The sequence below is a fragment of the Gadus chalcogrammus genome, chromosome 8, assembly GCF_026213295.1.
Source record: "Gadus chalcogrammus isolate NIFS_2021 chromosome 8, NIFS_Gcha_1.0, whole genome shotgun sequence".
NCBI classification, from domain to species: Eukaryota; Metazoa; Chordata; class Actinopteri; order Gadiformes; family Gadidae; genus Gadus; species Gadus chalcogrammus.
The window spans coordinates 22,718,466-22,733,544 of NC_079419.1; the positions used below are offsets into that span (position 1 = coordinate 22,718,466).

The 15,079-nt window shown below is 42.4% G+C and overlaps 1 protein-coding gene across 2 annotated transcripts in view; it reads left to right on the forward strand.

Annotated features, from left to right (window-relative positions):
- Positions 1–15,079, forward strand: part of paxip1 (PAX interacting (with transcription-activation domain) protein 1) — a 65,322-nt gene that overhangs the window by 37,489 nt on the left and 12,754 nt on the right. The window contains exons 9-20 of one of the 2 annotated variants that reach the window (XM_056597076.1): positions 803–1,096; positions 1,193–1,706; positions 1,847–1,941; positions 3,547–3,642; positions 3,751–3,888; positions 4,191–4,312; positions 5,849–6,033; positions 7,571–7,614; positions 8,754–8,815; positions 10,858–10,960; positions 11,317–11,485; positions 11,970–12,070. In XM_056597076.1, the coding sequence (XP_056453051.1) occupies positions 803–1,096; positions 1,193–1,706; positions 1,847–1,941; positions 3,547–3,642; positions 3,751–3,888; positions 4,191–4,312; positions 5,849–6,033; positions 7,571–7,614; positions 8,754–8,815; positions 10,858–10,960; positions 11,317–11,485; positions 11,970–12,070 (1,923 nt within the window). Of the gene's footprint in view, positions 1–802; positions 1,707–1,846; positions 1,942–3,546; positions 3,643–3,750; positions 3,889–4,190; positions 4,313–5,848; positions 6,034–7,570; positions 7,615–8,753; positions 8,816–10,857; positions 10,961–11,316; positions 11,486–11,969; positions 12,071–15,079 lie in introns of both variants that reach the window. The other variant, XM_056597075.1, reaches the window with a different exon arrangement.

Sequence of the window (15,079 nt, forward strand, 5' to 3'; positions counted from 1 at the left end):
ATATAAACTACTTGAAAACACTGTTTAAATGTGTTTCGGTTTCCCCACCCTCAATGAATTGCATTTTTGTTATTCAGTGAATGATGTCGTTGGGCATCGACAATGTTTGATTGGGCCAAGTAAAGAGACTAGACATCACACAGACAGCTATAATATGTTACAAGGCCTCTTCAAACCTACTTAGCATTGTTGTTGGATGTTACATTTATTTTTAATTAATGTAACATCCCTGGGGCTCCGCAGCCCCGCAGCCGGGGCACCGCTGCTGGATCCCCGGCGGGAGTCCAGTCCGCAAACGGCAACAATCCCTTTCTCCTCCATGTCGCGGTTGAATCTGGACTCAGATTCCCCGGTGGATGGAGGCCACTGAATAACAGTGAGCCGTTTGAGGCGGGAAAACAAAAATAAATAAGCGGTCAATAGTTACTAAAAAAATTGCCGTTGACTAATTTTCATGGTCGTTTACGTCAACTAAACGCGGCAGCACTATTATTAGGTGCTGAATTCTATGTTTGGAAATGGATGTTCCAAACAAATAACTGTACATGTTCTTGATGGTGCCATATTGTTATTTGTATCGAATCAACTTCATGGGGATGATTTAACAGATGCTGGTTGAGGTCTACCTATGAACTAAATTTGGACCGATACCAGCTGGGTTTTAACTAAAGCAAAACTAGCCTTCGAACTAACTAGCAGCAGGTCTAAATAACTTCTGGTTCCTGCTATTAATGTTTTTTTTCCTGAAAGCTGAATATATTGGCTGTACTGCATTTTCTGCTTTCTATTTTTTTTCATTCAGAATCTGACTGGTGCTCAGGCAAAGCCATCAGACCAGCAAACCAATCGGAGCCAGGGTTCCACCCCCAACAGCAACAATTCTCTACTTTTCCACCAATCAAAGGTGCCTAGTGCTCCTCTGACAGCTGAGCTGCAACAACAGTTGTTACAGCAGCAGCAATCACATCATGTCGCGCCGCAACAGCACCATCAACAGTTGCCACAGCAACAGCAGAATCCTATGTTACACCTGAAGCAGCAACACCAGATGATGCAGCTTCCACATCATCAACCGCACCAGCCTCAACTTCCACAGGTTGTGCAGCAAGGGTTTTCACAATTGCCCCAACAGCAACAACCGTTTCTGCAACAGTCACAGCAGATCCATCAACAACAGTTATTTACTCAACAGCAGCAGCAGCAGCAGCAACAGCAGCAGCAGCAGCAGCAGCAGCAACAACAACAACAACAACAACAACAACAACAACAGCAGCAGCATGCCTTCTCCCAGCAGCACCTGCGTCCTCAGCAGTTGATGCGGCCTGGACTTCAGCAGCTGCAGCAGCAACAAGCGCTGCAGCAACAACTTCAGCAATTTCAGCAGCAGCAACGTATGCAGATGCTACAGCAGCAGCAGCAGCAGCAGCAGCAGAACCAACAGCAGAAACAGTTACACCAGCAACAACTGCAGCAGCAGCAGCATCACTTCCTACAGCAACAGCAAATGCAGCAGCAGCAGCATCACATACAGCAAATTCAACAGCATCAACATCTGCAGAATCAACAAGCTCTGCAGCACCAGAACCAACAGCACCACCAGCCGCAGCAGCAACATTCACAACAACAGCCACTCCAAACATCGTTGCCGCCTCAGCAGCAGCCACCGCAGATATCCCAGTTGTTTGGACATGAGCCAGGCCAAGAGAGTGAGTAAAACTCTAATGCAACTCTAGTTTAACACAGACCATGCTAAGCTATTACAAATGTATCCTAATAATGGCTGAAAACTGTAAGAATGAGTCTGTGTTGTAGCTGGTGCCTTACTATTCCTGCTCTTTACTTTCAGTTCCAGAGGATGGCTTCCTTCTAGGTTGTGTGTTTGCGATTGCCGACTATCCTGAACAGATGGCTGACAAACAGCTTCTTGCAACATGGAAGAGGGTATGTGTGTAATTTTAGAAATGTTTTTAGTAGGGATGGGCACGAGTAGTAAATTCCAAACTCGAGTGATCGAAGGAATTCCTCGAGGATCAATCGAGTACTCGTTAAATCAAATCTATTTTTAGAATGCAACGCATCTGCAGCAGGAATAGGCCTGATGATGAACGGCAATATTACCAACCAAACATGTAATGCTTATTCTCCATCAAAACAGTCAGTTAACAGAGTATTCATTATTTATTTTTGCAAACGTTCAAAACACATTTTCCTTACAAAAATAAATATGCGTCTCACAATTTAACTCACGTCGAACCAAGGCCTGTAACAGTTTAAAAAAAACGAAACAAGTAGCCTAACCATTGCAAATAAATGCTTAAAGCTGCAAATAAAACGGCAGCAAATGGACTATGGAAATACTCAGCGTTGTGATCTTCTCTACACGCCCGGGATTACAGCGGCGTCTTGCGGCGGTGAAAATAGCCGACACACTTTCACTTTCACCGTTGCTGCGGGTCTGCTTTCCCGAACTCACCGTTGTGTTTCAGGAGCATATGTTGCCGCATAGTACTTTCTGGTAGCTCGATTTCGCTTGGCATATTTTACATTTCACCTTATGATCTCCTATTTCAAGTATTTCAATTCTTCGCTGCGGTTTGCTTTAACCGCCATCTCTTAACTTTTAGAATTCTTGCGTGCCTGCACACGGCACGGAACGCGCCATGGAAATGGATGCATTTAATTTTCTTTGTGCCCACGTCATGCGTTAGTGGCGCAGACAGAAAATGTATACATTTGCTTCAGAAAACTTTGTTTGTGTGTGTATATGCAAACTCGAGTTTGCCTGTCCACCAACCGAGTTCATTTGTAACGAGGAGTACTCGAGTAATCGATTCCTCACACCCATCCCTAGTTTTTAGAAATATTCAGTATTCTGTCAATATAACAGCCCCTTCCCCATATTGTTCCAAGGTTATCACTGGGATAACCTTTCCGGGGCTGCTAGTGATGTTCAGTATTCATACGCATATCTTTTTAAGAACATTTGAGTCTTGCACCCTTTCACACATGAAATAACAATGCCGGAATAGATGAGCCAAGGGACAGTCCAGCAGATGGTGGTAATGCAACACTTAAAGATGTCAGCTGCGTATTGAAAGGAGCTCCCTTATTTCAGAATCTGTCCAGGTCCCATTATCGCAAAAGGTTTGCCACGTTAGGATAAACAGTTTTGATTCAAATACATCCTCAGCGGAGTCTTCTGATCGGTTCACGTATAGCCATCGCTCTATGTGAAAGTGTTACGTTGGATGGACTTCTCCTGGCTAAGTTACTGCATTATTTCATAACACGGAGGTACCAGCAGTGATCCGGAATTGTTACTAGCATGTGATATATGTATCGATTCAAAAATGACCCAAAGCACGAAATCTAGGACAAGCATGTGAGAAAGGGTCTTCCGGCTATAAAATAGATCTTTGCAGTGGTTGTCTGGTAGTTTGGTGACGCTTGTAGCAGTAGAGGTTCAAAAACAGATGGAGCAACATGAAGGAATAGATTGCATTGGCTCTAAAAAAAATATATAATCCAAAAAAAAATGTTTCCTAGGTTATCCAGGCTTGTGGGGGGACCGTTGACTCTTCTCTTAATAGTCGTAGCACACATCTGCTCTGTGAAAGCCAAGTGAGCAGCATGTATGTCCAGGTAAGTTCTTGGACATTTGAACTTCTAAAATGGCTAATTTTCTATTGATACTTGTATGTGTTGAGTGGTTGACGGTTAATGACACTCACACTACCCCATCAATGCCAGGCACTAAGAGAGGGGAAGCGCTGTGTGACAGCCCACTGGCTCAACACCATTCTGAAGAAGAAGAGGATGGTTCCCCCTCACAGAACATTGCACCTTCCATTTGCCTTTCCTCCAGGAGCTAAACCCTGCTCTCAACATGTAAGTCTGAGGGGAGGGTCTCTAGAGACTGGGCCACTGATTTTTGCTTGCATGGTTATTATTTTCTGAATCCTTGGCCGAATACTAAATAAATGTTGTATTTGTACTATGCGATGAACTCTTTTCGATGACATGCATTGTGTTAATAATTGTAATCTTTCATTTATGGAAAAATGGGAAACCTAATTTGAAAAATGAAGTAAAAAGTAAATAAACTTAAGATAATGACGTGTATAACAGTTTTTAAAACTATTAGTTCTGTATCCCTTTTCTGAGACCTCACTACTCTAATGCCCTGTTAGATTATATCGTTGACGGGCTTCGTGGATACAGACAGAGACGACCTAAAGCTAATGGCGTACCTGGCTGGAGCCCGATACACTGGTTACCTTTGCCGCAGCAACACGGTCCTCGTCTGCAAAGAGTAAGTTGAACAGGGCAGTTGGTCATGCATAAAGTATTTCTGTCTGTCTGTATGTGTGTCCGTCTGTCTGCTTAGAGAATGGTTCATCCAGAATGTTATGCTCTCCATCCACACACACCGACACAACTTCTTTGCGGACACTGCAGTCAACCACTGCCCAGAGAGCTCCACACGTTTACACAAACCAGGTCGCTGGTGTACCTTGGGTGGGACGTCTAAGTACTTCAGAAAAGTTACTCAGATGGCACGAAATTAATAACACCTGCTCGCAGCAAAGTGGAACATTCATACAGTGTTTTGGGGAGGATGGCAAAAACATAGGATTTCACATGTTTCTTTTTTCCTCTCACATAACTAGCAATATTTATCTAGCCTGAATTAAAAGAAAACATCTTTCCTAAACTTCCTAAATACTGATAGCAGCACCGGGTACATTGGAGCTTATCGATACTACAGTACAAGTATAATAATAATTCAGCCCCGCGGCGTGTTAAGTAACGGGTTTCTGTGCTTAACGGTACGTTCCCTACTTGTACGTTTGTTTTGCTCTGGAATTGTGTTTCATTTAGGTTTCAATGGTTATGATAGACTAATATTTGTTAATGCATATAATTGTAAAAAAAAATCATCTATGCTAGACTAACAGGGGTTTTTCTAGAAAAAATTCACAAGGGGGAAAACATCAATGGCGAGGGAGCAAAGCGACCGAGCGGGGGCGAAGGTGTGGAAGGGGGGGGAACCCCCCCTTCCGCGGTGCGGAGCTTTTGAAAATTTGAGGTAGAAATGTGATCATTCTGAGGCTTGTGAAGGACCAGTATGTTGACTCGTATAGTAAGGCCAAATTACTCAAAATGGCTAAGTTACCATAGATGCAGAACATTACATACAGTAATGTATATAGAAAAAAAAACACGTATATACGCTATATTTTCTTTCTTCTCAGACACTCTCAGATTCACTGAACTGATAAATTTGGTTCGGGAGAAGAGATAAAAGCCCGCCTACACTGTAAACTGATTGGTTGACTTACCGATCCAGGCCAATCAGGAGGCGCCTGAGGCTCACGTGCACACTGCCTCATGCACAGTTTCTAGATCCCTCTCTGTTGTGCTGCGCGCTCGCTACACAGATGCAAACGCGGTTAGGAGCACGTCTGTCTCCTGTGCGCGGTCTTGCTCGCTCGCTCTCCATTCCCGGAGATTTTAAGTTATTATTATTATTATTATTTTTTTTTTTTTTATTTTTTTTTTTCACTGTACATTGATTTTATTTATTTTTTTCGACAAGGAGGCGCTGGGTTGAAACAAGGAGGCGCAGCGCCCCTCTTTCCCGGTTTAGATTAACCCCTGGACTAATATCTTCTAGGATTGTGTCAAATGACTGATTTCTCTTAAATCCCTTCCGATGTCTTTCCCTTGGAAGAGGGGTCAGGGCCCAGATACAGGCACTCCCGGGAAGAAGAGGTTAATGGACAGTGTACATTATGGTTCTTTTCTTGAATATGCTCTTGTCCCTATGCAAATCACTGTCCTCCAGCCCCAGTGGACTGAAGTATGAGAAGGCCAAGGAGTGGAAGATACCCTGTGTCAACGCTCAGTGGCTTTGTGACATCCTGCTGGGGAACTTTGATGCTCTAAGGCAGATCCAGCACAGTCGCTACTCTAACTATAACCACTCTGAACCGCTGGTGCCTAACCAACTGCTTGTGCATAATCTACTAGGTATGTATACATTCATATTTTTGTTGAAAATAAATTGTGCAATATCATAAACAATTGTCAAAAGTGAAAGAAGAGAGAAAGCATCCTTAGATCACCTTTTCCAACTATAATCTATGACCCCTGGTATGGAAGTAAATCTGTCACCGGATTTTGAAAATAAAAAGCCATTGAATTTTATGCACTGAATACTTATGCATTGAAATAACGTATCTGGATTTTTTGCCTCTGAATTTAACTCTTTAAATTTGAAACAAATCATTTTCACTTTTATTTTTCAATGTAAAAAAATTCAAAATCAAATATTCAACGTCAATGATTCAACGTTAAAGACTTCAACTTAAACATTTTCAATGTCCCCATATTCAACATGCCAAGGTCGGCTGCAAAGTTCTATGTATGAAATACAGTGTTAACATCCGGAGACCCAAGGAAGAGCAATCGATCCTAGATAGCGTCACTCGTTCGATACCTGACTCTGATGCGGGAAGGCATTTGCAAAGGTGGTTTTAGCCATGTTCAACGACAACGGCTTTGATGATGGGTCTTTCTTTCTTGATACAAACGTTAATTCTAAACAGCATTTTACACAGTAGCCTATGATAGGATATTCTCAAAGGTAAATCCACGTCATTGAACACTAACTGTAGCTTTTTATGGGGAGAGAAGCAACGGTGTTGGACCGTACTAAACGCCCTTTCAATTGTATTGGTCTCTAGAATGCAAATCAAATCAAATGTATTTATTAAGCACATTTAATAACCAGTACGGTGGAATGAGAGTGCAGAGCCAACAGTATTGCTCACTGAGTTGCTCATTATGCCACCATAGAGCATATCAACCGTTTTGCTCCAGCCATTTAACATGCGCCCGGTGTCACAAAACGAATACCCCCAATCCGAGTGATCTATGACGAAACAAACGTGACGTTTTAAGCTTGTGCACGTGACCTACTTCATGCCTGTCTACGTTTCAAACTCTTCCATGTTGCAGAAAATGTGCGACAGCGCCCCTGGGGTCACACTTTTTGGTGGGTTGCAGAATTCGGTGTAACACCTACTCGCACTCCTTGCTTGACCACGATCTAGCATCTAGTACGAATTGCTCTTCCTTGGGTCCCCGGATATTAACACAGAATTTCATACATTGGATTTTGCTGCTGACTTGAGCATGTTGAATTGGGGACATTGGAAAATGTTTAAGTTGATGTCTTTAACATTGAATATTTGAATTTGAAAAATAAAGGTGAAAATTATTTGTTGAAAATTTAAAGAGTTAAGTTCAGAGGCAAAAAATCCAGATACGTTATTTCAATGAATAAATATTCAGTCAATATTCAATGGCTTTTTATTTTCAAAATTCGATGATACAGATTTACTTCCATAGCTAGTCTCCAGCGTCTTCCTTATGATGAAATTTGCTAGCTTTAAAAAATTCTGCTACTTTCCATTGTAGCATACTATCCATGTATGCTGCTTGTTCTCCGTAATGTGAACTTTTGTATGCGGTTGATTTTATCATTTGTTTTTCCTTAATGCAGGTGCCTGGCGGACTCCAGTCAAAGTCTCTGTAGAAGCACTGGCGGTAAGTAGACCTGGCTTTATTCTTTGCAATACTTAAGATCTACAGGCACCTTGTAGAAGTTTCAATCTTTCTTTTTACTTTTAGTATTTAAAAAAAAAAAAAAACCTGTGTACCAAAGTGCACTACTGAATATGTTGTGCACACACAAGACAATAATCATGCAGTCGAATTTGGGACACAGTAAAAAATGGAAATAAAGTGCAAACGCAAAATGCAAAAATCCACTCCTCTATCCTCTTGACACAACAAACACAATATAAACATTAAACCATGTTTTTGCCTCAATCTAGAATTTAAGCACTACATTCAGCAGCGCTCGTGAATGTCAAACCCCTATCAAACGGCCAATCAAATTGAGAAGTTTACAAGCCTAGAGATTGAGACTATCTATCATAAGTCCCTAATGTGTCATATCAATGCTTTGAAATTATATGTGTAACCATATTCCTGAGAATGCTAGTTTTGAAATCCCTTGACTAAACTGTGGGCACAGATGACTACACTTTAGGCAGGCGATAGGAGAACTAAAAACTATCCTTCCTTAATTACGTTTTGAAGTATAAAAAAAGTAGTAGCAATATACGGGCAATGTCTCAAGGGCGTATTCACACCAGGAAAGTCCTTTTTAGTTTGCTCGCTTTGTTCCGGACCAAAATACAATCTTTATTTTTTGGTGCGGTTCCTATTCCCGTTCAGTCCAAGAATTTGACAACAAACCCACCTGTGTGCAAAGATCGTTCAATCATTGGACGAACAGGTCCATGATAAAGGTAATTTATGTAAAGCGTTACATAAAAAAAAGGGGGAGAAAGCGCTGGTGAAAGTAAACCGGTCCAACTCCTTCTCCCTCATCCTACTGTTGAATGTGTTAAATGCGATTAAGACCAACGTATGTTCCACATTTTCGATTATGCTTTTTTGCAGTTTCAGTTGCATGATGTTCCCTGAAACTGATAATAATAATAATATTATTGGAGTGCATGTAAACATACTTGCTGTCGTTGTATGTCCACAATGTCCAAAATGTGGAGTCTTTACATTAGCGCTTCAGGATATCAGAACCACGCTTATTTAACCAATGAGCAGGTCACAAAAACCATAGGGTTAAAGAGTTCTCAAACTGTCCGCTTGCTTTTCAGAGCCTCAAGCTGCTTCAAAAACAGAGGTTGACTGACTCCCAGCCACCAAGCAAAAAAGCAAGGTTGGAAAGCCTCTTTTTACCTTGTGTTCTATTCATAGTCACCTTTTCCTTTTTTCCATTTCCTTAAAGGTCCCATGACATGAAAATCTCACTTTGGGAGGTTTTCTAACATAAATATGAGTTCCCCTAGCCTGCCTATGGTCCCCCAGTGGCTAAAACTAGCACTAGCTGTTCTGCTCGCCTTTGAAAAAACGGAGGCTCAAGCGCGCTGATTTGGAATGTCTGTGCTCATGACGTCATCAGGAATCTCAGCTCCTCCCCTTACTCTGCCTGGCCCGCCCAGAGACGTTGGCCCGCCAATGAGACTCGACCGTGCGAGCGCCACATGTGTGTGTGTGTGTGTGAATACACACACTGTAACGCAAGTGTTTCTTGTCGGTTCTTTGACGTGTCTTGTATTTCCACAACGAGACTGTCGTGGGGGTTATCTGAGCCATGGTTGAGAAGGAATTGGGGGAAAGGAACTTTGGTTTGACTCGCTGAAGTACATGAACTGCGACATGCCGCCGGTTGCCGCAAGGCACCATCGCCCGGCAGCGGGCAGCCGGCAGCAGGCAGCGCGCGGTTCAGTCGACTTCAGGTTGATGTGAAAGTGGAAGAACCAGAGACGTCGCAGAACCCGACAAAGTCGTTTGTGATTCATAATATCGTCTGGAGGCGCACACAATATGTTATATGATATAGATATCTATGTATTATGATATTATTTAGATATAGAGCTCCAGGACTGTAACGCAAGTGTTGTACACTTCCTTGTTATTTGGATAACCGTTCTGCTGTTGGTGTGATGGCGCATAACACGTCGGACTCTCGTCTCTGGTATTTCTACAACGAGACTCGTATTGGGGGTTATCTCAGCCAAGGTTGAGAATGAATTGGGGGGAAGGAACTTTGGCTTTGACTCCCTCAAGACCATGAACCACGACAAGGAGGAGAAAGGGATCTTTGCCGGGCAGCGCTTATGCACCTCCGCCTCCGGAGGTGGTCCCTCAGCGGGGCTCAAGCGGGAGCCATTCGCCGCCAACAATCCCTTTCTCTTCCATGTCGTGGTTCATGTTCTTGAAGCCAAAGTTCCTTCCCCCCAATTCATTCATTCGTGTTATGCGCCATCACACCAACAGCAGAACGGTTATCCAAATAACAAGGAAGTGTACAACACTTGCGTTACAGTCCTGGAGCTCTATATCTAAATAATATCATATAATACATAGATATCTATATCATATAACATATTGTGTGCGCCTCCAGACGATATTATGAATCACAAACGACTTTGTCGGGTTCTGCGACGTCTCTGGTTCTTCCACTTTCACATCAACCTGAAGTCGACTGAACTGCCGGCTGCCCGCTGCCGGGCGATGGTGCCTCGCGGCAACCGGCGGCATGTCGCAGTTCATGTACTTCAGCGAGTCAAACCAAAGTTCCTTTCCCCCCAATTCCTTCTCAACCATGGCTCAGATAACCCCCACGACAGTCTCGTTGTGGAAATACAAGACACGTCAAAAGAACCGACAAGAAACACTTGCGTTACAGTGTGTGTATTCACATTGATGTGGACGTTGAAGAACCAGGAACGTCGGAGATTCATAATATCGGCTCACACAGCTTTTGGCCGTGATAATATATATTATATGATATAGATATCTGTGTAGGCTATATGATAATATTTAGATATAGAGCTCCAGGACTCCCGTGTGTTCTAGAATATTTACAGAACACGGCTAAAGGGTGTGCGCCTCGCCATTGCGATACATCCACTGTAAACAGCGCGCATGGTGGCTGCAAGCTGCTCAGGGCCACACCCCCACCCTCCTCCTTGACACGCCCACCGAAACAGCGCATTTGGGGGAAGCTCAATGTGCGACTGGCTCGGAGTGGCTGTAACTGCACCACGGCTGAATTTAGGGAACGTCTTTGAAAACTGTGTAAGTTGCCCACTAATACCTATATTAAAGAATACATAAAATAGCATGTCATGGGACCTTTAAACATACAACTCAGAACGATATTGAAGACTTCCTTATTTTTTTGTCTGTATTAAGGCTTGAGGAGATCCAATCACCCAATCAGAAGCTCACCCCCGAGTCTACACCTCATGTCACTTTCACAGGGTTTGAGCCCATTCAGGTGCAACAGTACATTAAGGTACAGTTTCAGTTTCCCTTTCAACGTGATTTTTCTGTTGTCCACAAAAACAAGTCCGAAAAAGAATGCGCATGGACATATCTTTACCATATCTGGTAAACATGGGTTCCTGTAAACTATTGAAAGCCTCAACTACATTTTTTGAGTATATTTAAGGGGTCTGGTTAAACTCAAGGGGGTACACCCTAAATATGAAAACCTGGAATGGTCCTTTGTTTCAACATAGTCTTAATATGCAGATTGAGCAATATGTAGAACTTGCCAGTTCTATCATATTGCTGAATCTTATATTAACTTACTTATTCATGTCCTTCTGAAATGCCCCCGTGGTTGCTCACCTCTACATTCTCTTTCAGAGAGTACATGCCTTAGGGGGTGAGCTCTCCGACAGTGTCCAGAAACCCACCCACCTGGTAGCTGGCCGGGTGACGCGCACCATCAAGTTCCTAGCATCCATGTCTGTTGTCAAGCACATTGTTACACCAGAATGGCTGGAAGAAAGCTGGAGGAGTCAGAAGTTTGTAGGTAAATGCTTTGTGCACACATATCTTTGTTAGGACCACTTTAGACCACCAACATACAGTTCCTGAAGGCCCATGCCCAACAGGCTGCAGACCCCTGCTAACTGCCGGCGCTGATCAGGGCTGAAGTTGGCTGATGGTCTGTAGGGACGCCCACCCTAGAGTCGGGAAGGAATTAAAATACACTGAATGGCACCAGCCTTAATGGTTTGAAAATGCTGGTACAGGTCAAATCAACTTTGGGATAAGATGAAATTATAGGAATTTAAATATTCACTGCCAATGTAATTTGATGACAAAAATGTGCTTGTTCATTTCTTAAAATCAACATTGGATGTGTAACTACAATTATGTGAAATAATAATGTTGCATATCACTCAGTATCTTCACTGTTATATACCACACAAACAATAACTACACATTCATGGTATGCTAATGCCGTTTCTCTACTCCTTTGGTCCTGATATTGATTGTTTTGCGTATTCTAGACGAGCAGAGCTACATACTAAGGGATGCGGAGGCCGAAGTGCTGTTTGACTTCAGTTTAGACGATTCCCTGAAGAGAGCCCACAGTACACCACTTTTTAAGGTTGGTTTTCTTTTTTTTCTCATTCAAAGGTGTTCAATCAAAATAATAACCAGTGCTAGCTTAGCATTCTAAGTGCCAGCTGCTGTCATCTCTTTCTGTGCAGCATGGTGATTTGTGTGTCACGCAGTATACTATCACTTGAGGTGATCATGTCACTGTCTACTAAGAGCTTAATTTAATAACATGACTTTGTCATGACTTGAATTACATTGGTTTGTCTGTGTAATTTGGATACTATGTCCGATGCACTAGCTCCGTCCTCTGAAAGTGTGTCACTGCTAGCTTTTCTATTTAAGCTGGGCTAGTACTTGGAGGCTGCCCAACTAAAAAAGGTTGCTTTTTGACACAAGCTTAACATTTTTCTTCCCATAATTACTATAATTATTTATATTGTGTTAATAATAACATAATATATGTTAATAATAACATAATTTAAATATGATGTCAATACAGTAATATAATATGATTATTATTATAAGGGGTGTAACCATACTTCGATTTATTGGTGAACGATTCAACTGCATCGATGCAACGCCAAAACATCGATGCATATCGGAGTATTATACACATTAATTTTGACAATCTCCTTGCGCAGGTGTTTGTGAAACTATTTCTGTGCAAGTGCGCCATGCCGCTCACCTATCCGTTCCTTCTTTAATGGATCCATGATCCGTTCACCGGTTAAACGAGGCAAGCAGCAACAGCGAGATACATGTGTGAGCGTGAGGATGTCTAGTTTCGGTTTGTGTTGCCAGATTGGGCAGATTTCGTTTCAGTTTTTCCCAATATCATCCGACTGCAGACACAAATGGGCGTTCCCGTGTCGTGGGCGTTCTCGTTCACACAGACTAAAACGCCCCCCCCCGGCGTTCTCGTGTGGTGGGCGTTCTCGTTTACGCAGGCTGGAACGCCCCGTTCTTCTTCGTCGATCTAGTAGTATGGGCAGCATAGAACTGACGTTAGCGCCCCCTTCTTCTTCGATCTCGTAATACGGGTACGTTAGTCAGCTAGGCCTACAGAATGTTAGCTTACATTTATGTGTCGGATCTCGGCCCAAACTTTGCATCAAACTTGATGCAACACGATCATTACAGGGAGGCTCCATGATCTCATGCTCATTATCTTCTGGGTTAGTATAGGTAGGATATTAGGTATAAGTGAGATGTTTCATATAGTTGTTTAAGAATATGCCCAAATTAAATAATGAATAGATTAAAGTAACACTTGGGACATTATGCAGTTCAAATCCAGTTACCAGACACTATGAAGGCTCAAACAGTAGACCATTTGACTCCAAGTGTTCACTTACTTTTCCCACAAAGACAAAATACAGTAATTGCTCTGTAACAATTAACCTTACAACATACATCGTAGGCACAAATGTATGTTATACATCGTATAGCATTTGTCACAAAAACAAAAAAGAAAGAGTAATAAAATACCAGCATTTCTGGGCAGATACATTTACTACAGTAGTATGTACATTTACAAATGAAAGGGATTGCAAAAATGACGTCCCAAATAAAATGAAAAAGGAGTAATAAAAGAACATTATGCTAGGCAGACATCTTTTATGACAAACCTGCCATATGCAACGTGCCTCAGTACCAGAGGTGCGCTTGGCCAATTCTTCTTTTTTGAGAAGCCTTTGAGGCGTAGCGAAAGGCCACTGCCACAGCCTGCATTGTTGTAAATCTTTCTAACCGTTATGTATATGAGATTGTCTTTATTAAGCTTAATGTCCCCTGCCGAACTGTCATTTATATATATGGAAGGATGGAGAGGCTTGATTAGTTCTCGGAATGTGTTTGAAACCCTGTTGTACACGCCAAGCATCGCCATGTCCAGTCTCAGCGTCTCTTGTACAATTTGCTGAAGGACTTCGGGTGGTAAGAATGGCCTGTCCTCTGTTGTGCCAGATTGGAGCGTGTGGCTGAGATGGGGAGATGGAGAGGGTGAGCTTGGTGTGCCAGCTAGTCCTGCAGGGCTAGAGAAAGCGAGAGAGCCGAAAAAGAGTGAAGGAGAGCGAGAGAGAGGGAGAGAAACAGGGATTATAATCAACCTTCAATTCAATCACACAAGACCAGACCAAAACTATCCACACCATTAAACAAAAAGGCAATCACTGATCGATCAATAGTCTGAGAAAGAGCAAGAGAGAATATACGTAAATAGAAAAGTATGGACATAGCAGTGAAAGGTATTACATACTTAGTGATTGGAAGGTGTGACTGAGATGGGGAGATGGAGAGGGTGAGAAGATGCCAGCTAGTTCTGCAGGGCTAGAGACAGAGAGACAAGTGTATTGGCTACGATCTTCGTGAGCACCAAAAATAAGTAAATAGCAACATGGACACAGTATATAAACCTTTCAAGCATAAAGGTCTCCAACAGCTGTCCACACCACCACCTCCTGATAGAGAGCATGTCCCCCTGAAAAGTAAAGTTATGCTTTAAGTGACTTCATAGCCTGATACAAATCCATGTTACAGTACTGTTAAGCAGTGTACTATGGCAGTGTAAATTATTGTGAAGATGTAGCCATCTCCTCCCGTAAGTGCAGTACCTGAAGACAAAGTAATGTGTATGACCTATGATGCATGTTAATTGTAGCCTCCAGTAAGGATGACAAAATTATTAAAAGCCTTATATTTAATGCTACACATCTGATTGAGATTTGAAAGAACTCACCTTGATCATATTGCTTTTGAGGGTAGAATACATTGCGTACTGAAATTAACATACAAATGAGTTAGTTGTTTTGCAAACTAGTCATCATTCCTGAAAATAATGCATCTCACCATCAGCATAAACACCCCACAGCTGTTGCTCTGATACTGTTGAGGTGCGTCCTGTGGTGGTAAAAGGGGAATGTGATTTGTCAATGATTCTTATTAGTATATAATGCCTATAAAGTGATATCCACCCTAATTTTGTAGCTACATACAAAAAGTGCACAATGCACTTCCAACAAGCATTTAGCAGCAACCAGGGCCCATGAGCGTCACA